The sequence below is a fragment of the Pelodiscus sinensis genome, chromosome 4 (assembly GCF_052426305.1).
Source record: "Pelodiscus sinensis isolate ZL-2025 chromosome 4, ASM5242630v1, whole genome shotgun sequence".
NCBI lineage: Eukaryota > Metazoa > Chordata > Testudines > Trionychidae > Pelodiscus > Pelodiscus sinensis.
Genome location: NC_143055.1, coordinates 95718583 through 95745463, shown reverse-complemented (window position 1 = coordinate 95745463; position 26881 = coordinate 95718583). Strand labels below are relative to the sequence as shown.

The 26881-nt window shown below is 46.8% G+C and overlaps 1 protein-coding gene across 3 annotated transcripts in view; it reads left to right on the top strand.

The window, feature by feature from the left end:
• The first annotated feature begins 3769 nt into the window (after positions 1 to 3769).
• Positions 3770 to 26881, top strand: part of HSPA4L (heat shock protein family A (Hsp70) member 4 like) — an 81649-nt gene continuing 58537 nt past the window's right edge. The window contains exons 1-2 of one of the 3 annotated variants that reach the window (XM_075929870.2): positions 3772 to 4078; positions 18487 to 18544. In XM_075929870.2, coding sequence (XP_075785985.2) covers positions 3972 to 4078; positions 18487 to 18544 — 165 coding nt within the window. In that variant the 5' untranslated portion in view covers positions 3772 to 3971. Of the gene's footprint in view, positions 4079 to 18486; positions 18545 to 26881 lie in introns of all 3 variants that reach the window. The other 2 variants (XM_075929871.2, XM_075929873.2) reach the window with 2 other exon arrangements.

Below are 26881 nucleotides of genomic sequence, written 5' to 3'. Positions count from 1 at the left end.
CGTGTGTCTGTCTGTGAGTCTGTTTGTTCAAGAATGCCTCTTAAAAGCTGAGACCACTACATTTGGTATGCAGCTTCCTCTTATCCTAACTTAAAGCAAGGTCGGGGTTTGATTGTGTCAGGACAATGGGATGTGTCTGGAATTTGATTGTTTCTCATAAAATGGAAAGGGAGGGCTCTGGTCAGAGGGAGTTACACTGTGGAATGACCAAAGTGAGGCAGAAAACACCCCAGCTAGCAGCATCCAACACCCTGGCATCACTGGGAAATAGCTGTTGGCAGTTGCGTTGATCTACTGCGCCTAGCCCAGGCCTGCTGGGAGGGTGGCCTCCGCAGCCCCCCACCCACGTCAGGACTAGAAAGCACCAGTGGGAGTCCTGTATGGCCCCCGTTGCCCCAGAACAATCCCAGGGTAAGGCTGGTGGCTGGGGTGCATGATCTCCCTCCCCCTCTCTTCCCCAGATGGCACCTGGAAGAAGCTGACAGACAGGGTGTGTGTCTCCATACTCTGCTCCAGGCCAACCCAGGGAGAAGCCAGCAGCCGGGGTCCCACCCCCACCTTGGGCCAGACCCAGGCAAAGCCCGGTAAGTCTTCTATAATACCTATACAGTGATGATGGTTACACGCATATCCATGATAGGATTTTTTATGATGCAGTCTGAAATGGTGTGTGAACCACTGCTTATGTAATTTAAATTGGTTCCAGCTGCTGAATGCACGGTGCTCAGATTTTTGTTTTATTTTTATACCTATCTCTATAAAAGCTAAATTCTGCTTCCCTGATTTTTTTTTTCACAGACAGATTAACTGAAGTGAATCACTAGTGTGAGTATGGTGAGCAGGAATTAGAGCCTGATTCAGCAAAGCATTTACAGACATGCTTGAGTGCTTTTCTCAGTCAGAACTATAGCCTGAAACACTCTATCCTGAAATGGGCTGCGATTCCTGAAGTCTCATTGTCTTTGGCTGGATATGAGAATGCTCTAAATCTTACAGGAGGGGCTCACTCAGTACCTTACAGGTTTGGGCACATAACCTCTTTGTGTCTCATTGGTAAAGTAGGGACTACTTAACTATTGTACTATCTACTTTGCAAGAATATTGCAAATCTAAACTGACTTGACAATGGATAAACACTTTGAGATCTTGAGATAAAAAGTGGTTATATAGTGTGAACTTATACATTAATCATAATTAATGATGACACAGAAAATCACAATCATATTTTTGATTAACAGTAATTATACTGGATTGTAATAATTATATTAATTATGTTGCAATAAATAATTATTTAATTATATCATTACATTTAATTGTTTTACATTTTCACATATATAAATATTAAGTTCTATACCAGTGGCACATAACACTCCCTGCCCCATTGTTCACACTGTTGGAGGATCATGGCCATAAAGTTAGCCAAAATTACAGAATAGTCTAGATTATCATGTATACACAATTATAATGTTAAACAATTAATACATAGATATTGCCAGTGCCAACTGTTCAAAAATCATGAGTCAACTAAAAAAAAAATCACGAGATTTTAAAAAAGGAATAAATGTTGGATTCTTTACATTTGCTTCCTGGAGTTTGAGCTTTTGGGATGTCACATTTTCAATCTTTCCTCTGCAATCTTGGGGGCAAAGAGAACTGAGCAACTCCCATAATCACATGACTTCAGGAGCTGGGGCTTTAATACATACACCATATACCATCCCTTCCCAATAAACTGCTAGCAGCTGGCAGCCCCTACTCCAGTGCTTCATGCTTTGACTAAGGCTATGATTTAGTCATGTGTATTTTTAGAAAAACACATGGACAGGTCAGAGGCAATAAAAATTCATGGCCCCTGACCTAACCATGACTTATAACCACCCCTACTAAATCTTGGGAAGGCTACTGCTGAAGGATGAGCCAGTAGTGCTGTTATTTGGAGGAGTGACTGGGAGGGAGGGGGCTGCTGCTGGGAGTTGGAAGATTTGGGGCCACTGGAGCAGTAGTTTGCTACAGAGATGCTGCACAGGCCTGCTGACGGGAAGGGCTCAAAGGGGGAAGTTGCCCCCATGAGCCAGTTGTTCAAAAGGGCCCATGGCTCTTGGCCACTGCCCCTTGGTTAAAGGGCCTGCACCCTTGGCCCTTTAAATCACTGCCAGAGCCTTAGGTGGCTCTAAGAGCTGTTGAGGTCACGGGGGCCCAGTGCATTCCAGGCGACACTAAGGGCTGGCTGCTCTCAGCCCTACCCCTTCTGACCTGAGGCCTTGCCCTTTTCAGGAACACAGAGATGGTTGCCTCCAGGTGCCCAACAATTCTGTCAGTTCTCCTGCTTCTGCAGCAGTGGCTGATGTGGCTGTCTTTGGGGCTACCTGAACAGCTGCTTGGGCAACCCTGGGACAAGCCACACTGGCTGCTGTACACATAACAGAGGTTGCCATCAGAAATGAAAGTAAGTGGGTATGCCCTGATGCACCACTCTAGCAAGAGCTGGCTGATCTCCTGGAAGGGACCCGGCTGGCAACAGGACAGTACTTGTAAGAAATGTTAAGTTACTTTTGTTGATGGTTGTCATGGAATTGTAACTTTCGCAAGGGAGCCCTAGCTATGACTCAAAAATACACAAGCCAAAGATTAAAGTAAGCTATGACTCACGGGTACCAGTCTCCCCAACCACTGTGTGGCACCATTGGTAAGAGACTGGCTGGGGGTGGGGCTTTGGTCCAGTCAGCTCAGTTATCAAATGGCCAGGTAGTGCAATCCCTGCTATCCCTAGCCTTGGGGAATCTAGCAGCTGAACAGCACAATTCCAGCTGTCCTGGCCATCCCTGGGCATCTCGTGTCCCAGCACAGTGGCTGCACTCTCAGCCCTAGCCTCACACCTCTCCCAAACCTCTGCTCTGACTGCTGCACCCCATGCCCTCCATACCCTTGTACTGAGACCCCCGCACCATGCCTTGAATAGGGATGTTAAATATTGGTCAATTGAATAGTCGATTAACCTTATGAATTCTTATCGGTTAGTCGGCTATTTTATATTCCCCAGGATGCCCCTGTCTGGAGGGATGGGGCTGAGCTCCTGGCCCTGGAACAAGCCAGAACTGTGCTGGGCTGCCTGCCCACCTGGCTCCTAATACACTTTAAATGCAGAGCCGCAGTGGAGGTAAATCCAGGACCCAGTGCAAGCTGGGATTTAGCTGGGCTCCTGGCCAGCCTGCTAAAAAATTTAATGGAAATGCATGTAGTCTATAGCATTAACCTATAAACTTTTGCTTATCAGTGAATAGACTATACTATTACATCCCTAGCCTTGACTCCTGCATCCCTACCCTCTGCCCTGAGCCCCCATACCTCCCAATCCACTGCCCTAATTCCTGCATCCTAATCCCCACCCCTTGGTCCTTGAGTGCCCCCACATGTCCCAGCCCCCTGCCATGAGACCCCTGCACTCCACCCCACACTTTAATTTATGACAAGCACTGTCCTATCAACTCTCCCCCCCCCCCTTCTTCTTATCTTGGGGATGCAACAGGACAATACCTGTAAGACATTTAAGTTAACTTCACTCCCTAACAGCAGGAGATTTTATAGAGGACCTCCCTGCCCTGTACAGAATTGCAAAATCACTGGCAGAACAGCCCCTTTATTTTGGGTGCTGTCCCTTTAAGCAGGCGCGCGGGGCGGGCGAGCAGCAGCAGCATTTATGAGCGGCCACGAGGTGGCGCGCGTAGACAAACGCTCCCTTTCCAGATCTTTCTCGAACTCAGCCCGAGCCTTTCCGGAAACTGCCGAAGGGCCGCCGGGTCTCGCGCAGTCCTCGCTGGAAGGAGCAGCGCGCTTGCGCGGCGGAGAGTAACTGCCGGTTGGTGGCTGGTGCTCTGCAGTGGGGAGCGTGACGGGTAGGAACCGGGAGCCGGTGCGGGTAGACGGGAGCGCAGCGACAGGCCCGCGGGGAGCGGAAAGCACCGGGCGCAGCCATGTCTGTGGTCGGCATCGACTTGGGCTTCCTCAACTGCTACGTCGCGGTAGCGAGAAGCGGCGGTATCGAGACCATCGCCAATGAGTACAGCGACCGCTGCACCCCGTGAGTGTCGGTGCACCGGCCTCCAGCCCCTGCGCACTGCACCCCAAGGGTACCGGCCCCCCTCGCGGGTACCGGCCCCCCAGCCCCTGCGCACTGCACCCCAATGGTACCGGGCCCCCCCCGTGGGTACCAGCCCCCCCGCCCCTGCGCACTGCACCCCAAGGGTACCGGGCCCCCCCCCGTAGGTACCAGCCCCTGCGCACTGCACCCCAAGGGTACCGGCCCCCCCGTGGGTACCGGCCCCCCAGCCCCTGCGCACTGCACCCCAAGGGTACCGGCCCCCCTCGCGGGTACCGGCCCCCCAGCCCCTGCGCACTGCACCCCAAGGGTACCGGCCCCCCCTCGCGGGTACCGGCCCCCCAGCCCTGCGCACTGCACCCCAAGGGTACCGGCCCCCCCCCCCCTGGGGCACCCCAGCCCCCCCCCCCAGCCCCTGCGCACTGCACTCGGGTCGTACCGGCCCTTCTAGCGGGTAGCAGCTCCCCCCCCCCCCAACCTCTGCGCACTGCACCGCAAGGGTACCGGCCCCTCTCGTGGGTACCAGGCCCTCAGCCTCTGCCCACTGCACCCCGAGAGTACCGGCCCTCTTTCCCTTCCCCGGCCCGGTGCACCCCTGGCCGGAGGGTAGGGCGCTTCAGCGTGCTCCGCAGGGGTGCCCGACGTCTCTCTGAGAAGCCCCGCGCGCTGTTGCCCGCTCGTTTCACCCGCCGGGCAGAACGTCTCTTGCCCCCGGGCTTGGGACAGGGCGCTCGCAGCCTTTAGGGCTGGGGGTAGCGGAGCCGAGACGCGGGCAGGCGGGTAGTGGCAGCTGCTGGCGGGTACGTGTGTCTGGGCCAGGGATCTGCCAGAGTAGCGCGATATCAGTGAGAGGATTAAGTCCTGCTCATTCATCTCTTTTCCTTCATGTTCCTAGTCTCTTCCTCTGCTCCCTTTTCTTTTGCCTCCCACGTCTCTGGCAGGCTAAAGGTAGAGGAAGGGTTGGGTTAAGTGTGCTATCTCTTGGTTATTCTCTCTGGTGCCTTAGAAGTGACAGGTACCCGTTTTATAGGTGGTTGTTGGGAGGCCTTTTTTGAGATCCTGTGAAATTTCTGTCCTCTGATACTTGGGTTTGATCAGTGAAAATCTAATTTACACAGATGGGTTTATGCTCAATTCATATTGCAGTCCTTTGTAGTGTTCAGAAGCTGTTCCAATAAGAACAGATGAGGGGGGTGGCTATGAGGGACTTGGGGAGGTGTAAGAGGACATTGTTTGAAGGCCAACAAAAGAGGGTTACCTGAGGAGTGCCCCCGCCCCCCCCCCTTCCCAATCCTGTTTCTACTTGTTCTGCTGCGTCCTTTCCTAGCTATGAAACATCAAGCTTTCTGAGAGGGCGGGGGCAATCACAGGACCTGTAAGAGAAGGTGGAGATTGGCCGCCTCTGTTTCTATGGTATACAACTAGGAGAGCACACCCCCACCCATCCCCACCCCCTCTCTTAATGTTCTACTAGAAATTAGGAATTCATGTAAAAGGCTCAAACTGTACTACTTGAGTAATGCATGCTCATTTATAAAAAGATTCCAGGCCCATAAATAGCAACTAAAGTATTTTTCTTCCAAGAGACATCTGTATTGAGTATAGTATTTTATTTCATTTTCTGGAATTAAATGTTTTATTTTGTCCAATATCTATTTATACACACATAACCTATAGCTTATTAAAAATAAAATGCTAAATAGCGAAACATACTGGTTAATGAATCTGAGATGTTAACATTGAAGCATATACTACAATGTATTGTCTGATAAGACCATTCTTTCTTTAGTTTACAAAATTTTCAGTAAGGAACTAGGATTTTTTTGTGTACACCAGAATTACCATTAGGTATGGTAAGAACTAAATCACACACTTACATTTTATTAAACTAAATATTAAATAACTGTTTCACATTGCAGTTGTGGCAGTCTTCTGAACTGCTGACTGATGGCTGCCCTTTTTATTTTTCAAGTTTTATTAACTCTATCACACAAGTCATCACAACACTAAATGTCTAGTATTCATAAAACTTATACAACTAGCTCTCCTCTTTCACACTCCCATGGTCATTTTGATTGATAGACTGAAACAGAAATGAGTGTTCCGGCTTTTTTAAGTTCCTAGGTTTAAGCATCTAATACCAAATGATGAAAATATTCTCTCTGCCAAGGAAGCTACTGCTGTAAAAAGTTGGCTCAGTAACGGTTTCAGGGTGCTTGCCTAATGATTTTCACCAGCTCAGAGGAGTGACTTTGTTCACAACATCATCAAGAAACTTGTACTCATTAAATGGTTTCATTATAGTCCTAAATCGCATTATGACTGGCATAACTGAGACGTGATTTTTGAGATGCCCATGCATGGCAGCAGCATCTTCTTCAGAACTTAGGTGTCTTTATATATAGAATTGAGAATTTTGCAGGAAAATGATCTATTCATTTCTTTGTTGCCTGCAGTTGAACTGTCTGGTGAGATTTCTTTTGTCAGTGTCTTTTGAAGGACTGTCCAAATTTCAACAGCATCAGCAATGAAGCAGCAGTTTCTCTGAAGTTTAAGGCTATGGATATAGGTTTCAGTATACTGAGCATATCTTCTACATTCCTCTTAAATCCAATGGTAGATGGTTTGGGTAAGATTTTTTCCATTTATTTAATGATGGTTTTCTTTGCAAAGTTGTATGAAAGTAGGCTGTTCTTAATAAATTGCTCAAAATAATCAAACACACAATTCTATTGAAAATCATAAAGGACAATTAGTTTGAATCTTGATTGCTTCAGTTTCACTGAAGGGAAATGGTTGTTAATGAAGTATTTTGCTACTGCAACATTCTCTTTTCCTGGAGAAGATGTTAAGCCTCTGGCTGAAGAAAGCATTGGCACTGCAGCCATACGTGAAGAAATAGTCTTCTGTTTCTTTTTAGTATCTTCTCATCTTCTGAGCAGTTTGGATCTGCATCTGTGTCTGCAAAAACTAGTCATGGAGATCACATCCATATCTGTGGATGCAGATACCCGCAGATATCTATGGATTTTCAGGGCTCTAATAATTGTTTCCATGTTTGTAGCATTGTCTGAGACAAAACTGCACACCACAGCTGAATTTTTGTTCAATTTATTTCAGCTTTCATTGCCACATTTTTAAATATTCACTTGTGTGAGCATTTCCCAATGTATCATTTTTGAAAGATATACAACCCCATCTTCTGTTTTCACACAATTACATATTACTGGATCATTGTGTACACTGCTCCATCCATCATAGCTTAAACTGGCAAATTTCCTCTTGGCATTTCTTGCAACCTGTGCAAGTTCTTTTCATACACCCTATCTAGAGACCTTCCACCAATGTCTGCTCTGCCAGGTGGTATGCAGTCTGGTTGTAAGGATTCAGCCATGTCAGTGAAGTGTTTATTGTTAGCAATGCAAAAAAGGATAATTTGTGGCATAGATGAAGATTGCTAAGTTTATTGTGGTATCAGAAACCCATCCATGGTGGTGGTTTTACTAGATAATCAAAAATTTTGCTTGCTACTGACAATTTGTATGTTTGATTGCAGCACTGCTGCTAAAAGTACCAATGGATGACTCTGAAGTTGTTGCAGATAGACGGTGTCTTATGCTAAAATGGGATCCTGAAACAAAATTCAAAAATGATTTTGAATAGTTGTCCTAAGTCCTTCTCACTCTGTTGTTCAGTTAATCATTAATATTTTTAGTAAGGATGCAGATCTGATTTCAAATGACCAAAAAAGCTAAGACTGTGACTGTACTTAGACTGCACTTAATTTTGGAGTAAGCTCTGTTGAACTCACTGACTCTTCTGGTTTTTTTTGAGAAAGCAAGAATAGGATGGGATTCCTTTGGAAAAGCTGAGTTTTTTGCTGAAGTAAAATCAGGAATAAACTTATGTAAGGGTTTTAAGGACTAGTTGAGTATCCGATAAGCAAATATACTTGCTTATCGGATAGTCGACTAGTCACTTCCCCCTCTCCCTTTGCTGTCTCTATTAGAGGCCACAAGGGATGGGGAGAAGAGAGGAGATACTTCAAAGAGGCACTTGATCCCAGTCTCCAAGCAGCACTGCTGCTTTGAAATGCCACAAGGAGCCTGATGCTAGGCTCCTCGCAGTACAGGCAGTCCCCGAGTTACGTGGATCCGACTTACGTCGAATCCCTACATACGAACGGGGATTTTCTCGCCGCGGAGGACGGGGGTGCAGGACCGCCCAGATGCGCCACAGTCCCACCGCCCGCGTCCTCCGAGGCGAGAAAAGCCGCTCCGTGTCTCCCTGGTCTGCTGGGGGGCGCCCCCCAGCAGACCAGGGAGACACGGAGCGGCTTTTCTCGCCTCGGAGGACGCGGGCGGCGGGACTGAGGCGCATCTCGGCGGTCCCGCCGCCCGCGTCCTCTGCGGCTTTGCTCCGCATCTCCCTGGTCTGCTGGGGTGGCCCCCACAGCAGACCAGGGAGACGCGGAGCGGCTTTTCTCGCCGCGGAGGATGCGGGCAGCGGGACCATCTGCGTCCTCCGCAATGAAAAAAGCCTGGTCTGCTGGGGGGGGGGGGAGCACTAGCTGCGCCCCCCCTCCCCCCAGCAGACCAGGGAGACGCGGGTGGCGGGACCACCGAGGCGCGCCGGTCCCGCCGCCTGCGTCCTTCGCTGCTTTGCTCCGTGTCTCCCTGGTCTGCTGCCCTCCCCAGAAGACTAGGGAGACACGGAGTGGCTTTTCTCGCGGCGAAGGACGTGGGTGGCAGGGCCGCCCGCGTCCTCTGCGGCGAGAAAAGCCTGGTCTGCTGGGGGGGGGGGGGAGGTGGCGCGGTAGCTAGTGCACCCCTGCCCCCCCCCCCAGCAGACCAGGCTTTTCTCGCCGACAACTGGGGTAGAGCAGCTGGGGCGCTGCCAGGTTGGTCCTGCAGCGCCGCTCCTGGGCGCTACTGGACCAACCCGGCAGCACCCCAGCTGCTCTGCCTTGGGCGTCCCCAAGTCAGCCGCTGTTGAAACTGACCAGCGGCTGACTACAGGAAGCCCAAGCAGAGCTGCTCTACCCCGGGCTTCCTGGAATCAACCGCTGGTCAGTTTCAGCAGGGCTGACTTGGGAACACCTGGGGTAGAGCAGCTGGGGTGCTGCCGGGTTGGTTCCCGTAGCGCCGAGGCGCAGCGCTGCGGGGACCTACCCAGCAGCGCCCCAGCTGCTTTGTCCCAGGCGTCCAGATTCAGCCGCTGTTGAAACTGATCAGCTGCTGATTCCAGGAAGCTCGGGGCAGAGCAGCTCTGCCTCGGGCTTCCTGTAGTCAGCCACTGGTCAGTTTCAACAACGGCTGAATCTGGACGCCAGTTCTGACTTACATACAAATTCGACGTAAGAACAAACACTACAGTCCCTATCTTGTACGTAACCCGGGGACTGCCTGTATTTCAAAGCGGCAGTGCTGCTTCGAGCCCGGGGTCCCCAACTGACCCTGGACTCCGTGCGGCATTGTCCCTTTGAAATGCTGCTGCAGCTTTTCAAAGCGGTATTGTTGCTCTATCAACTACTCAAATAGTTGATGTAAAAATTCATTGACTATTCGATTAGTCAGTTACACTCTACTTAACATCCTTAGACTTATGGCATCATTATTGTGGTCTGTGGCCATGATGTTCCAAAATAAAGGGGCATGTATTACGTAATAGAAGAAAATGACACACAGAAGCAACTCGCAACTCTAGATTTTGCTTACTGCAGTTTTCTGTATTGTTTGGTTGGGTGATAGATTCTTCTAAACCTAGTTAACTAATTTTAAAAAGCCATAAACATTAGCTAAACTTTTTTCTACCAACATAGCGAAATGCTCGGGAATTCATTTAAGTTACGTTTTATCTTAAAAGGATGTGGTGTCCAACGTGCTAGCCACATGTGGCTATTTAGCCAGTTAAGTGTGGCTAGTTCACTATAGCGGTAGCCAGTTTAATGGATGCCATGGCTAAAAGGCATAGAGTCTTCAAGAATGATGCATTTCAAAGTAAAGTATTTAAGTTGCTAACCAGTCGATCCATATTCTCCTTCAGACCTATCCATATGATATTCTCCCAATAAGCAATTTTCCTTATGAACTTACAGAGAGGTAGCTGTGTTAGTCTGATCTTGGTAAAGCAAAAAAAGTAGCACTTTTTAGACTGACAAGGTAGTGTATTAGGTGATGAGCTTTCGTGGGGCAGACCCACTTTTTCAGATCATATTCTAAAAGTGAATTGGCGTGACCGTTATATAACAGAGGGGTATAGAATAAGAATATGATATGAAGAAGTGGGTCTGGCCCACGAAAGCTCATTACCTAATACACCATTTTGTTAGTCTTTAAAGTGCTACATGACTGCTTTTTTGTTTGTTTTTATGAACTTACATTGCTTGCCCTTGCATCTAAGTCCTGCATATCCTTCTTGGACTATTTACACTGGCACATTTTCCTTTTTAACCCAGGTAAAGAAATTTCTTCCAAGTATTCCTGGATTTGGGGGAGGGGAGGAGCTCTTACTCCCAGAAGCCATTAAAGTTTTTCTGTGGCAAAAGTGTGAGGGGAATATAGGAACCTTTGTGTGCTGGATGTGTCTTCCCTTTTTCTTTCCAGTTCACTCCACTATTCCTTTCTATGCTTCCTCCGTCCTTTTCTATATATTGTTTCTCCAATTTTAAGAGAATACCTTCATTAACACCTCTGTCATGCTTGGCCGAGGTCTACCACTGCAAAGCACAGAACAAAAACAATCCTATCCACTTGTGTCTTTGCACATGTTACTTTTTAGTCTGCTGAGAAACAAAAATTGAAAACCCAGAATTCTCAAGAAGCAAGAGCTGGTTGTGAGGCTGGACAGACGAGAGCTAGCAATTTATTTTTATGAGACTGTAAGGGTAGGTGTATCGTGTTTGTGATGAGATTTAAATGTAACTGTTATATTTAAAGGAGAAATTGTTATTTTAAAAAAAATTATAGTCTGATTTAAATAAAAACATCACTGATTTTTATCCACCCTGTCATTAATAAAGATATTAACAGGGTCCCTGTGGAACCCTGTTTGACCCCTCCCTCCAATCTGACTTTTGATTTTATCAAGTCTGTAGCCCTATTACCGTATATACCGGCGTACAAGACAACTTTTGATGTTAAAAAACATGCCCCTCAGAGGCTTTGCTCCCGGTGTCCCTGGTCTGCTGGAGCCGGTCCCCAGCAGACCAGAAGCACCAGGAGCAAAGCCAAAGCGGCGGCGGGGTGCCGCGCTTCTGAGGCTTTGCTCTGGCAAAGCCTCAGAGGCGCGGGACCCTGCCGCTGCTGCGGCTTTGCTCCCGGTGCCTCTGGTCTGCTGGGGACCGTCTCCAGCAGACCAGGGACACCGGGACCAAAGGAGGCGGAGGGGCGCTGGGGTATAAGACGAAACCCTATCTTTTAACTAAAAAATTAGGGGGTCGTCTTATAAGCCCAGTCACCTTATACGCCGGAAAATACGGTAGTTGCAAAGATACCCTTATAAAACATGTTATGGTTTTCCTTTTAAGCAAATACAACCAAGTTCACACTCCACAACAGAAACAGGAATCCAACAACCTATCCCTGCAACAAACTCGGGCAGACAGAGCTGACAACAATCTACCTGAGTGACACCATCACAGGACCTAACCACATTAGCCATACCATTAAAGACTAATTTGCATGCACATCTACTAATGTAATAGATAATTATCGTATGCCAATGCTCCCTTTGCCATGTACATCAGGCAAACTGGACTATCTCTACACAAGAATAAATAGACACAAATCAGACATTAAGAATGGCAACATCCAAAAGTCAGTGGGGAAGCACTAACTTGCCTGGGCACACAGTTTCAGACATGCATGCTGCCCTTCTCAGAACAACTTCAAAACCAAACTTCAGAGAGAAACTGCTGAGCTGGAATTCATATGCAAATTTGACATGCTGACCCAAGATCTAGACAAACTCATGAAGTGCTTCTTGCATTACAATAGGTAATTTCCCATTCTGCTACTCTCACCACATGACTGTGGGAGATAAATAAGCCTCATCCATTCTGTTTAATTAATGCCCTTGTCACACACTTACCTCTCTTTTTCTTCTTGTTTTTCTCTTCAGCATCTAAGGAAGTAAATTATAGCTCACAAAAGTTTATGCTCTAATACCTTAATAAATTCGCTAGTCTTTTAAAGTGCCACCGGACTCCTTGTTTTCCCTGAAACAGACTAACACTGCTGTCTCTCTGAAACCAGTTTGTGCTGATGGCTTTCCTAGCAAGCAGAGTATAAAATTGAAAAAATTAATAAGGCTAATTCTGTTGTTGCTGATCAGAAGGCCTGGGGTAATGATTAAAGCGAGTAGTTAACAAGCCTAGGCTTATCGGTTAATATAATCAACTACTTGCATCCCCTTCCTCCTCCCCCCCAGCACTGTCTCCGCTGTGCCCCCCGGTACTACTGCTTCTATCATAGGTAACAGCAGTGGGGGCAGGGGAGTCTGCTGCAAAACAGCCTCTGTCTGTGGTGGCCCTAGCTCCACCAGGAAGAAGTGGTGTGTTTTATGGGGGAAGGAAGCTAAATACTGATAGGGTTAGGAAGCTAAAGACTGGTGGGACGCCCCTGGCAGCACAGAGTGGCAGCAGCCCCTGTCCACAGTCTGAGCTCTGCGGACAGAGGCTGCAGAGGAGGAGGGAGCAGGGGAGGCTGCCGCGGAGCAGCCCCTGTCCACAAGTGGTCCCAGTGGGTAGGGACTGCTGCTAGGGCAGTCTCTGTCTTGTGGTGGCCAGAGACTGCTTCACAGAAGCCTTTCTCCTTCCCCTCCTCTCCACCAGCAGCCTTGGTTTGCAGGGACTATGGATGGGGTGGCAGTCAGCCAGTTTGCATGGGAAGTCATTTTTATACTGGCTTCCCTTGCAAATTGGCTCCTGCCTGGCATCCCATGTTGCTGCCTCTGATACAGAAGCAGCAGTATTGGGTAGCAGAGGGCTCCTAATGAGTGAAGCTGGACTGCACTGGTTGCCAGCCCTGCCCTGCCCCTGGGGACTATAGAATAGTTGACTAATCTCTAAGGGTATGTCTACACTACCCTCCTAATTCGAACTAGGAGGGTAATGTAGGCATACCGCACTTGCAAATGAAGCCCGGGATTTGAATTTCCCGGGCTTCATTTGCATAAAGCCGGCCGGCGCCATTTTTAAATGCCGGCAGTTCGAACCCCATGCCGCGCGGCTACACGCGGCACGGAGTAGCTAGTTCGGATTAGGCTTCCACGAGGAGCTTTATCTAAAAGATAAACTGTTTGATTTATAAACAATGAAAATTAGTGCTGTACATAGAATGTAGTTCAGGATTTTGTCTGGGCTGAAATATTATGTATTTAATACACTCTTTTGTATTGGAAGAGTGCTGGATATAGTCACTAAATGATAGTTCTCCACTTTGAGAGAGAGCCTACCGGTGCCTTGAGGTAAACTATAAGAATGAAACTCATAGACATGAAAGCAGGGGTTCTCAAACTTTGATACCGTGACCCCCAGTTTGAGAAACGCGGCATTAAAGGATTAGATTGGGATTCTGAAATCCGGTTATTCATAGATTTCAAGGCTAGAAAGGATCATTATGACCATCTAGTTTGACCTCCTGTACAACACACGACATATCTTTGAGAAAAACATCTAGTGTTGGTTTAAAAATTGTCCGTGATAAAGAATCTGTCAACTCTTAATGAATTGTTCGAATGGTTAATTACTTGCTTTGGGTAGTCTTTCACTTTTAATTTCTCTGGACCTGTTAGTAAATATTTGTTCTCAATGGAGATACTTATAGTCTGTAATCAGGTTACCCCGTAACCTTTTCATTAGGTGACAGATTCAAGGAACTCAATCTGTTTAGCTTATCAGGAATGTTTTCTAATCCTTTAATCATTCTGCTGGCTCTTCTCTGAAACCTCTCCAATTTGTACTGAATTGTGGGCACCAGAACTGACACAGCATTCCAGGCAGGAGTTGTACCTATGCCAAATACAGAGGGAAAATAACCTCTCTACTTCTACTTGAGATTCTCCTTTTGATGCATCTCAGGATCACATTTAGCCACAGGATCACACTGGGAACTCCTGTTCTGCTGTTCATTCCTCACAACCCCCAAATCTTTTTCAGAGACTCCTCTTTCTAGGATAGAGTACCCTTATCCTGTAAGTATGGCCTGCATTCTTTGTTCCTAAATATATACATTTACTTTTAGCTGTATTAAAGTGTAGTTTGACTGCACCCAGTTTTCTAAGCAATCCAGATGGCTCTAAGTCAGTGACCTATTTTCTTCATTATTTACTATACCTGCAGTTTTTCTGTCATCTGCAAACTTTCAGTAGTGATTTTATTTTTTTTCTTCTTAGGTCACTGATAAAAATGTTAAAAGCATAGGGCCAAGAACCGATCCTTGCAGGACCCCCACTGGAAATGCCGCTTCAATGATGCTTCTCCATTTGGCAGTTACATTTTGAATCCCATCTGTCAGACGGCTTTTAATTCATGTAATGTGTGTCCTGTCATATCAAATCAAATACCTTGCAGAATTCTGAGTAGCGTAAATACTGGTTTATTTTTCAACCAAACTTATGATCTTGTTTTTTTTGTTTTTTTTTAAAAAGCCCAACGTGGTCTGACAAATGTTTTCCGTAAACCCATATTGATTTTCATTAATAGCCTTCTCTTTTAATTCATTTTTAAATGAGACCCATATTTGTAGCTCCATCATTTTGCCTGGGATTGAACTCAGGCTGGGAGACCTACTGGCACAGTCTTCTGAAATGTACTCAAGGTTTGAAGACTTATTGAAAGAGCTGACCGACTCCTTGGTCAGCTCTTTTAAAAGCCTTGGATGTAAGTTATCTGGACTTGTTGATTTAAAACACATCTGAGTTGAGCAACTTCTTTTAACAGTCACTAATACAAGTGGAATGGTAAGAGTTATCAACACTGTATGGTGAGACTGTTTTTTCCAAATACTGAACAGAAATATTGAACAATTTTTTTCTCATATGAAATATCGAAACCTCTACTACTTCATCAAGTAATAGAGCAATACCATTGTTGGGGTGCTTTTTGTTCCTTGTATATTTAAAACTCCTTAGCTTTTCTGGTTGTAGATTCCTCCTTATGTCTTTGGCTTCCCATGTCAATTTTCTGCAGTTCCAAACTTCTTATTTTATATTTATTTTTAATGGTCACCTGTTTTTAAATCTGTGTTTGTGTGCATATCTATGATTTGCTTTCACTTCACCTCTAAACCAGGTTAATTTTTAACTACCACTGCCGCCTTCTTTTGGGATTATGGCTTTTTGAGCTTCTCGGGAGTGTTTAATGATTTCCAATTATCATTCACATTTTTCTGATTTTAAATTCTTCCTTAGCTGATTTCTCACAATTCTTTTCAACTTTCTGAGATTAGCCCTATTAACGTGGTGCACGTATATCTCTAATGTTGATCTGGTTTTCATTCTGCTTGCACAGTGATATGTGATCAAGTCATGATCATTTATACCATTTGCTTTAGTTTTGTGATCATTTTCTCTTTCTGTGTGTTAGAACAAGATACAATAAGGAATTTTCTTGGGTTTCCTGCAACACGTTTGAATTAGAAAACTTGTCTATAATGCTTAGAAATTCCAGTGATACTTTAGTATTGATGCTGCCATGCTGGGTGAACTTGGGCAAACTCTGTGCCAGTTTCCCCTCCTGCAAATTAGAGATCTGATATTTACTTGCTTTGGAAAGCACTTATAGCACTTCTCATTCATAGATTTCTATGAACTAAATATTAAAAATGCACATTAAAATATGTGGTGGAACAGACTATTTTTATTACTAATGCATGAAGTGTTGGACATCAACTTCGAGCACATCCACAACTGAAGCAGGAAAATCAGAACTTTATATGGATTACTGCATAGGTTCTGTGACATGGATATCTTTATGACATAGTGTCATGGCTCCTTCCCCACTCTGGCACGATAAATGCAGAAGTGGGGACCAGCAAGTGTACCCCAAAACCTTATCTACTAGGATTTAGTATAAAACTTCCCCCCAAAATCTTAAAACCTAGATTTTCAGAATAAAATTTCCGCTGCCACCACCTAAATTAATAAAGAAATCAGAGGAGAGACCATTTGGGAAAATCTCACCCCTAAAGTAAAAAGCAGGACACCACCATTAACCAATACCAGGTTAATAAAAGGAAAAGAGAAGACTTTTACTATTCCCACACTATTCTTGTTGCAAGCATAATACAGTAAAACTCCAGTTGTCCGGCATGCAGTGGTCCTGCACTCCTGCTAGTCCAGCACCACCTGGAACCCGGAAGTGCTCCAGGCAGCCGGACAATTGGAGCTGCTCTGCCCTGGGCTTTCCAGACTTGGGGTGCCCGGGACAGAGCAGCTGGGGTGCTGGGTTGGTCCTGTAGCGCTGCCCCTTGGTGCTGCAGGACAGTTTCAGTAGTGGCTGACTTGGGGATGCCTGGGGCAGAGCAGCTGAGGTGCTGCTGGGTTGATCCCTCAGCGCCGCCCCCCCATTCCCTCTCCCACCCCACCCCAGGCCCCTCATAGCCCCCCCTTCCGATAGTCTGACGTATTTGATATTCCGGCACCCCCTGGGTCCTAAAAGTGCCGGATTATGTGATGTTTACTGTAACTAGATGGAAAAGTAACAAATAATATACTCATGGAGAAACTCCATGGACCTAGAACTTAGTTATAAAGAAAAGCCAAAACATTGTTTAAAAGTGCACAGACAGCAGATCCCATACCTAAACCATAAAACAATGAAACCTAACGAATTTATCTAGGTTATCTATTTACAGAAAGTGAAGAAACAGTCTTTCATTGGAGAGAGACAGAGTGTCTGTCCCCCTCAATAGCTGGAGAGAACTGCCCCCAGAACAAAGGAAGGAAACCCCCAAAATTCCTTTGTGCCAGTTTGAAATTCCTACCTACATTCCTATTGGCCACTCCACCTGGCTAGGTAAGGGATGTAGTTAACCCCTTATTCCCCAGGCTGCTAGCTAACCCTCATGATCACGACACATAGTTACAAGTGTGCTTTTGATATTAGTTGGTAGATTGACTTGGTTTTTTTTTTTTTAACTGTAGTATAAGGTGCTTTGTGAAGAGTATTTTGTTACAATCCTTCTTGACACCTTTCCTTGCATTTATCAAACTTCCAGGTCTTTATGCATTTTGAAACTTAACTCTGCCAGTCGTTATAGGGTCTGATATTCTTCCTCTTTGAATTTTCCAGTGCCAAAATAGCATCATATCTTTGTAATTGCTCTTAATCTATATCAGTGATGGGCAATAATTTTTGCGGGCAGGGGGCACTCAATGAATTTTGGTACTGGTCATGGGCTGGCTCCACCTCCATCTTGGAAGGGGCAGAGCCTGGAGCAGAAGGAACAGGTCTATGGTCTAGCCTCCCCTCGAGTTGTCTGAAGCCAGAGGTTTTGAAGTGAAAACACAGCAAAGTGCTTGTGGCTCCCGGCCCCACTGCTGTAGCATTGCCTGGTAGCCCCCTGGGGTTGCTATGGATTTTTAAAAGGCTCACTGCACCAACCCATGCTGGGGTAGTGCTGTGACCCATTTAAATAGGATCATGCTGCCTAAGCCACCTCCTGGAAATTCGGTGATATGGGCAGCAGGATATAAATAGAAAGCAGCCAGATGAAGTCTGCGGACCTGATCAAAGAGTTAGGCGGGCCAAATCTGGCCCTTAGGCTGCATCTTTCTCAACCATGATCTACAGGTTGCACCTCCAAAAACCAGCACACTCTGCTCAGGCACCATCAGAGAGGCCAGGAACCTAAGGGCTGGAGGGCCGGCCAGGGCTGGGGGCAGCATGTGACACAGGCTGAAGGCTCGCAGCAGTGCGGGGCCATAAGCCTGCAGTAGCCCCATAGAGCACGGGGCCCCGGAGCCAGAGCCTGGGCCACCCAGGAAGCCAGTAGCAGCTGGGTGAGCAACCCAGCCAGGTTTGGGGTGAAGGGTAGGGGCAGAGTACCTGCAGGGGTAGCCAGCTGGCAGCCAGTGATGAGCTTGGGGGCTGGTGGCAGGGGAGCTCCCTTGGTCCAACATATTTTTTTGTTTGGGGCTGCTCTGGTCCCAGTGGTGTTGGACTAGGCAGGTCCAACCTGTACGGTGGCGGAAGGAAAATAATCTCTGATAATACAAACTGTTAATGTGACACTTTTTGGAACTCTTTAAAAAAATTGTAAGGAGCAGTTAATGGTCTTCTGAAAGTAGTGTTTTTAGATAGTTTTAGGGTTTATACTTTTTTCCCCAGAGTATCTTTTTGACATTTTCGATCAAAATTGAATATTTGTCTTTCTGTTGTTGTTTAGAGCTTGCGTATCTCTAGGATCCAAAACCCGGGCCATAGGAAATGCAGCAAAAAGTCAGGTAAACAGATTTAAACTTGTTACTTTACAGGAATTTACACAATCTTTAAATTGCTCATATCCTGTTGAATTGTGAAATAAGTGTAAGGGTGAAGAAATCTAATATATTGTTTCATGTCTTAACTTAAAATATGCTTAAAATTTCCTTGCCGTTTTACCAGTTGTTACTAAATCATTAGGCTGAACTCTTTTCTATTAAAACTAATTGAAATATTGCCTGTGGTTAATTCTTGATCTGTTTTCTTTTTAGAGGAAAGATGGGAGTAATGTAGGACTTGGTTTATTCACCATTGAAGCAATAAGGAGCTTTCTTTATGAGGAAGGAGGAGAATGGGGAAAGGCACAAGTCTTCAATTTTTAAGGAGTGTTAGCATTCATTAAGAAAAATTTCTGTCCCTTAAGGTTTGAAAATGGAAGCAATGTTATCTTTGTGAATTTGCTGACACAACACGGATGTTAGTAGCATTCCTAGTGTCTTGTTAGTAGCATTCCTAGTGTCATTCAGACTCATCAACTGGGGACAGTAATAAAACTTATGATTTTTGTAACTTCACTTGCTGCTGCTTGAGAGAACTAAAATCAGGAGGAAAGGCTGGGACTGGAGATAATCATGAGGAATACCTAAAAAAAATGAGGATTGAGCAGATTCTAGGGAGTGGAAGGAACAGAATATCCCTTTTTCTATAAGTGCACATGCACCCCTGTCAGGAAATTGTGGAGTAATACGGAAAGAATTCCTCCTGTTGCTTCCTAGAAGATGGGTAATTTAAATTTTAGATACTCTTATACCTTTTAGCCAAAGGAATGGCGCGTTCAGTCATGTTATGGGGCAGATGGACCAGAACACAGCAACTGGGCTTGCTGAGATTGGAGCCCTTACGTTCTTCTTTGAGTGGTTGCTCATGTGCATTCCATTTTGGCTGTGTGTGCACTGTGTGCCAGTTGCTGGAAAAATTTTCCCTAGCAGGATACCCTAGGTTAGCAGGGGAAACCCCTAGAGTGGCACCAGTATGGCTAGGTATATAGCACCCTGCCGACTGCCCCCTCCCTCAGTTCCTTCTTACCACTAGCGACAGTTGTCGGAGCTAGTGTCTCTGTCTTGGGTAAGCGTGCTTTGCCTAATTGCTTTATAGTTTATTTTCTAAAGTGTTTAGTAGTAGTTAAATTTGCAGCAGGGGTCTCTGTTTCTTTTTCCTCCTTCGTGGTAGGGTCATGCCTTGGCTCCCTGGCTTCAGACTATACAGACAGTGTGTGAAGTTTATGCCCATGGGTGATCTGCACTACTTCTGCCTGAAGTATTTTCGAGTGGCCTACTTAACAGACAAGTGTAAGAACTTTACGTCAAGAACTAGAAGAGACAGAGTTTCACCTCTGAAATCTGTTAACAGAAGTCTGTCTGGATTTTCATCTGGCGCTGCAGGCCATTGGCCCAAAAGCAGCAGTGCTCTTTTGTTGATGCGGTGTGCGCCAGCTCTCAGGAAGGAGGTGGACAAGACACCCCGGACTTCCGTCTACTGAAGCCTAGCTCTTGGCAGCGATCCCATTCTCTGGTGCAGGAAAAGGAGTAGAGGTGGGAAAGGGGGCGAGTCTACTATTTCCCGAGCCAAGAGGCTTAAAGGGTTGCATGCTGAGTTGCAGCACTCTTTGAAACAACCCGCCCCTGTAGCACTGACTCTGGCGCTGCCTCCAGTACCATGGAGTCTGGTGCAAGTGGACTCCCCATCCCGGGAGAGCTAAAAGGGAGATGTGGAAATGCCATCTGTTCCTGAAACGTGTGAGGCTGTCCAAGACCTGATTGAGCTAATGTCTGACCGTTCAGTGTCTCCCTGTGAGTCTTTGGTGGTTCTGCCGGCACCATTGCCAGTACCGGACTTGGTACAGTCAAGGAGCAAGTCTCCAATGTTATGAAGGTCTCTTTCACCTCTGTATCATTCACCTTGGTGCCGATCTGGTAAGGACGCCTGTTCCAGGTGGAGTCCTCCCAGTTGGCTTTGGTCGCGGAGCCGGGATTCACGACCTCTCGACTGCTGCAGTGTGGGCTCCTGTACAAGGTGGAGTCCTCACAGGTGGCATTGGTTGATCAGTGGGGGTGGTTCCCTTTGTCACCTGTTCCAGTGGGGGAGGACTTCTGTACAATGTGCAGTCCTTCCAGTGACCGTACACCTGTGCACAAGCTACCAGAGCAGTACAGCTCCTCGGTGGTCCCTGCATTCCACAACCACTTCTGAGTTGGAACTGGAGGGCCACTGGTATAAGAGGAGGCACTGCTCAGCACAGGTTCCTCCAGAAAGGAGATGGGTTGGCCCTACAATGTCCTCCCTATTGGCTGTTCTGGAGCACTTGGGCCTACCACCAGGTGCAAGCTGGTGGCTCCAGGTCAGTTTCTATTGCTTTGATCAGTAGGGGCACTCTTTCAGTGACTGTGGGTCAAGATCTCGCAGCAGGGATACAGTTGTCTCAGACTGTGCTGGGGTTGGAGATACCTGCTGTGGAGTTCTGTTTGGCACCGAGCTCCCACTAGGGACATGCACAGGCTTCCCAATCTGGGGAGGACCAACGGCACTGGGTTCCAGGGATGACTCTGCACCTGGTACCATCTGCTTCACAGCACTCAGGTGCTGGTGTCAAAGGGCATGTGCCCAAGGTACTGGTACTGGAGGTGGAACAGGAAGAAGGGGAGCTGTGCGACCCCTCCTCTTTGTCACCTGATGAGGCAGTAATTGGGGCAGTGACATCGCTGTCCCCTATGGACAATAGGGTGCATCAAGACCTATTGAGGCAAATGGCCCAGAGTATGGGCCTGCTAATAGATGAGGTCGTGCAGGATGCAGATCCTATAGTGACATCATGTCTTGGGGGGACAGGGGGAGCCTTTATCAGATCCTCTCCTCCACCAGGAAAACCCTTTGGCAGACCACCCACTTCCATTCTCCTGACCACTAAAGGGGTGGAGCAGTGGTACTTTGTCCCTTCGAAGGGGTACGAGTATACGCACCTGTAACCGGGAACCTTGGTCATGGATGCAGCTAATGCTAAGGAATGCCAATGTCAGTAGGGCCCAAGTCCAAGGACTCTAAGAGTTTGGACCTGTTGGGGAGGAAAGTATACTCATCCGGTTGTCTCCAGCTGAAGGTGGCAAATCAACAGGCAGCATGTTGTCCGCTACAATTTTAATACATAGGTGACCATGGACAAATTTTAAAGAGCTCCTCCCGTCAGATTCTAGGTTTGAATTTGCATCCCTCATAGAGGAAGGGAGGGTAATTTCCCAAACCTCTATTCAGGCAGCTCTGGATGTCACAGATTCTGGTCAGGTCTATGTCAACAGGCATAGTTATAAGGCAAAACTCTTGGCTCTAGGGCTGTGTCTGGACTGCATCCCTTTTTTGTAAAAGGGATGCAGATTAGACATATCGCAATTGCAAATGAAGCGGGGATCTAAATCTCCCCCGCTTCATTAGCATAAAAATGGCTGCCGCTTTTTTCTGGCTCGGAGCTTTGCCAGAAAAAAGCGCCAGTCTAGACGCGGATCTTTCGGAAAATAAAGCCTTTTCCGAAAGATCCCTTATCCCTTCACACATCTGTAACATAGTGGAAGCATTTCAAGCCAACTCTGACCCTCAGATATTATCCTCCTTGTCAGAGGCAGGACCAGAATAGGCGGAGTAGTAGGCAAAGTCGCTGATGTCCCCTTAGTGTCAATGGTAGTGGTAGTGGCAGCACTGATAACCAGGCCCAGTCTTCTAGGCAGTCACCAGATCCTAGGAAGAACTTTTGAAGGTGCACCCAAGAGCAATGTATCTGCCTCCTCCTCGGATCCTGTCCCGATGTTTGGGGACCACTTGTCCCATTTTTACCATGCCTGGACCTGAGTCACATCTGACAGGTGGGTTCTAGGCACAGTAATGATGGGATATTCAATTCAGTTTCTTTCCACCACACCTTCCCACTCTCTGGCCCCATCCCTTTTCAAGGTCCTATCTCATAAGAGGCTCCTGTGTTAGGAGGTGCAGACACTCCTCGAAGTAGGGCCAGTTGAGGAGGTCCCTGTACAGTTCAGGGACACTGGGTTCTATTCCTGTTATTTCCTTATTCCCCAAAGACAAGGGTTGGCTACGGCCCATTTTGGATCTATGCAGACTAAACAAGCACCTCAAGAAGTTAAAATTCCATATGATATCCTTGGCCTCAATCATCCATTCACTGGATTCGTGAGACAGTATGCTGCCCTCGATCTGAAGGGGACATATTTTCATGTGGCCATGCTTCCAGTTCACAGAAGGGGGGGGGGGGGAGAGAGAGTTCCCACTATCAGTTTTGCATACTCTGTTCCCTTTCGGCTTCTTTGATGCACCAAAGGTGTTTACAAAATGCATGGCAGTGGTGGTGGCATTTGTGTCGTAGAGGGGTTCAGGTTTTCCCTTTCCTGAACAACTGGTTGGTCAGGCGGCCCTCTGAAGCGGTGGTCAGGGCTCACATAGAGCTTATCATGACAATGTTCTGGTGGTTGGGTGTATTGCTGAACCTTTAGAAGTCGACCCTGTCATTCACGTAAGTTGTATAGTTTGTAGGGACACATTTATACTCCCTGGAAGCCAGGGCATCCCTCCCTTAGCCCCGTTTCAAGGGCATGTGCAGACTGGTTTGGGGTCTGGGAGCCCATCCAATTACGACAGCCTGGGCTTGCCTTCAGTTGTTGGAGAACATGGCTTCCTGCACCCATGTTGTCCCCTTCTCTAGACTGCAGCTCCGCCCCCTACAGATGTGGTTGACCAGTGTGTACAAGCTGTCTTGCCATCATCTGGACAGTGTTAACTGTCAGTGATAGAGGTTCTTTGTTGGTGGCTGGACCCTCTCCACACGTGCAGAGGGGTTCCGTTTCGCACCCCTTGGCTCACCCTTACTTTGGTTACAGATACCTCGGACTTGAGATGGGGTGCTCATCTGGGTGGACTCAAGACTCAAGTGTCTGGTCTTGAGTAAAATGTGCAATTCACATCGACGTAAAGGAGCTCGGGACTGTACAGTTGGCCTGTGGGGCCTTTTTGGGCGACATAAGGGGGAGGTGTGTGTCATTTCTCACCGAGAACACCACAGCAGTATTCTATACTCCCTCTCTTCCCCTGTACAAGGAGGCCATGTCGCCGGGGGAGTTATGTGTGCGCAACCAGATGCGCATTTTGACCCTGTACCTGCCGAAGTCTCAGAACTTGCTGGTGGACAACCTCAGCAGTTCATTGCAAATGCACAAACGGTCCCTCAAGTGGGAGGTTGTGCAGGGCCTTTTCCAGATGTGAGATTGTCTTTATGTGGACCTCTTTTCTGCAAGGGGGAACAAGAAGTGCCTGGCCTTCTGTTCTTACAGGGACAACAGCAGAGGCTCCTTGGGTGACGCCTTCCAAATTCATTGGGGGGGGAGAGGGCATATTGTATACATTTCCCCCCTTCCCCTTGATTCCCAAAGTGCTGACCAAGGCCTGTGAGGACAGTGCGGACCTCATTTTGATAGCACTGGCCTGGCACAGGCAGCACTGGTACACAAGGCTCCCATCACCTCCCAATAGCACCTCCCCAATCTCCCTCCCCTTGTTTCTGGACTTGTCCCAGAACTGTGGCTCATTGCAGCACCCCAGCCTCCAGGCTTTACACTTGATGACATGGTTCATTCAGTACATTGGAGAAGCAATGCTTGGAGGATGTCAGGGAGGTGTTGTTAGGTACTAGGAAGCCTTCCACTCGGCCTATATATGCTTCCAAGTGGAAGAGGTTTGCTTTGTGGGCCTTACAGAGGGACACCCAGCCCTTGCAGGCTTCATTTCCATTCATTTTGGAGTACTTTGGGTTAAAACAACAGGGATTGGCCATTTAGTCCATTAACGTGCACTTGGCTGCAATATCAGCATTTCATCCCAGATCGGGGGGCCATTCGATATTTGTAGATTGCTTGGTGAGCCAATTCGTTGAGAGCTTGGTTCAGTTGTACAAGGGATGTACTCACATTCTTCCTCCTTCCCCCCACTATATCAGAGGCAGCAAGGGGGGGGAGGTAGGAGCCAGCTTAAAAGCTGGTTTCCCCTAGCATGGTCTCCACTTCCCTTGCCCCCCACTCCCTTTGGCTACCTCTATCACTGTGGCTCTACAATTTAAAAGGCATTAGGAGCCGGGCAGGCAGGCAGTGCAGCTCAGTTCCTGCTCACACTGTGTCAGGGACCAAACCCTGCTGTGGCTCTGCAATTAAAAATGCATTAGGAGCCGGGGAGCAAGCTGCCTGCCTTCTCTTGTCTTTTAAATTGCAGAGCCGCAGTATGGTTTGGTGATGGGACTGAGTGGGGCCGCCTATTGACTAGTTGATAAAATTCTATCATCTGCTTGGTTCCTAAATTTAACATCCCTAGATTGTGCCCGCATTTGAGGGAACCAGTACCTCAATGGGAATTAAACCTGGTCTTATCAAAGTTAATAGCTCCTCCGAGCTGTTAGCTACTAGATCTTTATTGTATTTGTCAATGAAAGTTGTATTTTTGGTGGCCATTACTTCTGCCAGACAGGTTTCTGAACTAAAAGCGTTGATGTCAGAACCTCCTTATACTGTTTTCTTTAAAGATAAGATTTGGTTGAGACCATCCTTCGTTCCTCCTGAAAGTGGTTTCCCAGTTACATGTGGACATTTTTCTGCCTGTTTCATCCTAAGCACCACCTTACCCCCCGGGACAGGTCCCTACTTTCCCTGGATGTCAGTTTGGCTTTAGGTTTTTACCTGGAACGTACTAAGCCATTCAGGAAGTCTAATCAATTGTTTGTTGCAATAACACAGAGGCTGAAAGTGCTGCCTGTTACTGCCCAGAGGATATTCTCCTGGATCATGGGGTTTATTCATACTTGTTACAAATTAGCGAAAGTGCCAGCCCCTCAGCTGTCTGCCCACTTGACTTGTGCTGGCCTTGTCAACAGCCTTTCTCGCACATGTTCCCATCCAAGACATTAGTTGAGTGGCCACATGGACTTCGGTACACACGTTTACATACCACTATGATAGTCACTGTCATGCTAGGGAGGATGCCGTGTTTGAAAGGGCAGTGTTGCAGGCTGCAAACTGGTGATATCCGACCGTTCCGCCAGATAGCTGCTTGGGAATCGCTAAAATTGGAATGCGTATGAGCAATTACTTGAACTGGTGTTACCTTTCATACTGGTATTCTTCAAGATGTGTTGATCACATCCATTCCAAAAGCCTCACGCCTCTCCTCTGTTGGAGTTACTTCCAGCAAGAGGGAACGGAGAGGAGGGAACAGTTGGCAGTGTGCTGTATACCTAGCCATACTGGTGTCACTATAGGGGGTCCCCCCTACCGACCTCTATCATCCAGCTAGAGAAAATCATCCCAGCAACTGTGCATTTGCCATGTACACACCTAAATTGGAATGGATATGAGCAACACCTCTCTAAGAACACCAGTTACTAAAGGTTGGCTTCCAGCTGTTACCCTGTATTCACTAGCCTGAGAATTAAGCTATGCTTTTTCAAAGTTTGGAGTGCAGTTGTAGCTGACTTAAAAAATCCTGTGTTCATTAAACAAAATAAGCAAGTTCTTTTGATATATGATGATTCAAAGTCAAGAGTTTTAAATCACCATCCTGAAATATTGAGAGTGTAGCTAAGGGGAGAACTCTTCTTGACTTGAGATTTGACTTGAAACATTTTTGGTACTTTAAGCCATGAAAATTACTGAATATTTAATTACAGTATTTTAATAACATTGGTAAGATACTTGCATATTCAGTCATTGGATTAGTATGTAATTAATTTACTGTCCAAATTGGATATAACAGGAAGCTCTTAAAATAAAGGAGGGTGCAAACTAGTGAAATACTGATGTATACATGTGAAGAGGGTTTGTATATTAATAGGTCTCATAAATAAAGTGACGTGACATGCTTAAGAGTTGTCGTCATTGGGAAGTGAGGATAAAGGTACATAGCTCAAATGTTGATGTTCGTGGTAGAGATTTTAAAACGTATGTAGTTGAGTAACCGTGTAACCACTCAATTTTTCAGTGGTTACACGTGAGGCTCTGTATCAGAGGAGCCATGTGTTATACTGGGAGCCATGTGTAACCGTTTGAGTAACTGGTAAGCTCATGCTAAACGGTTACCCATTTAAACGGCTACACTCTTACATCCCAAGTTCATAGCAGGCCACTCATTCCTGTTGAGAATTCGAAGCCCTCCTGAGATAAATAGAAGACATAATGGCTGTGTCTACACTGGGCCACTTATTCCGGACAATCAGCCGCTTTTCCGGAATAAGCTGCGAGCTGTCTACACTGGCCCTTGAATTT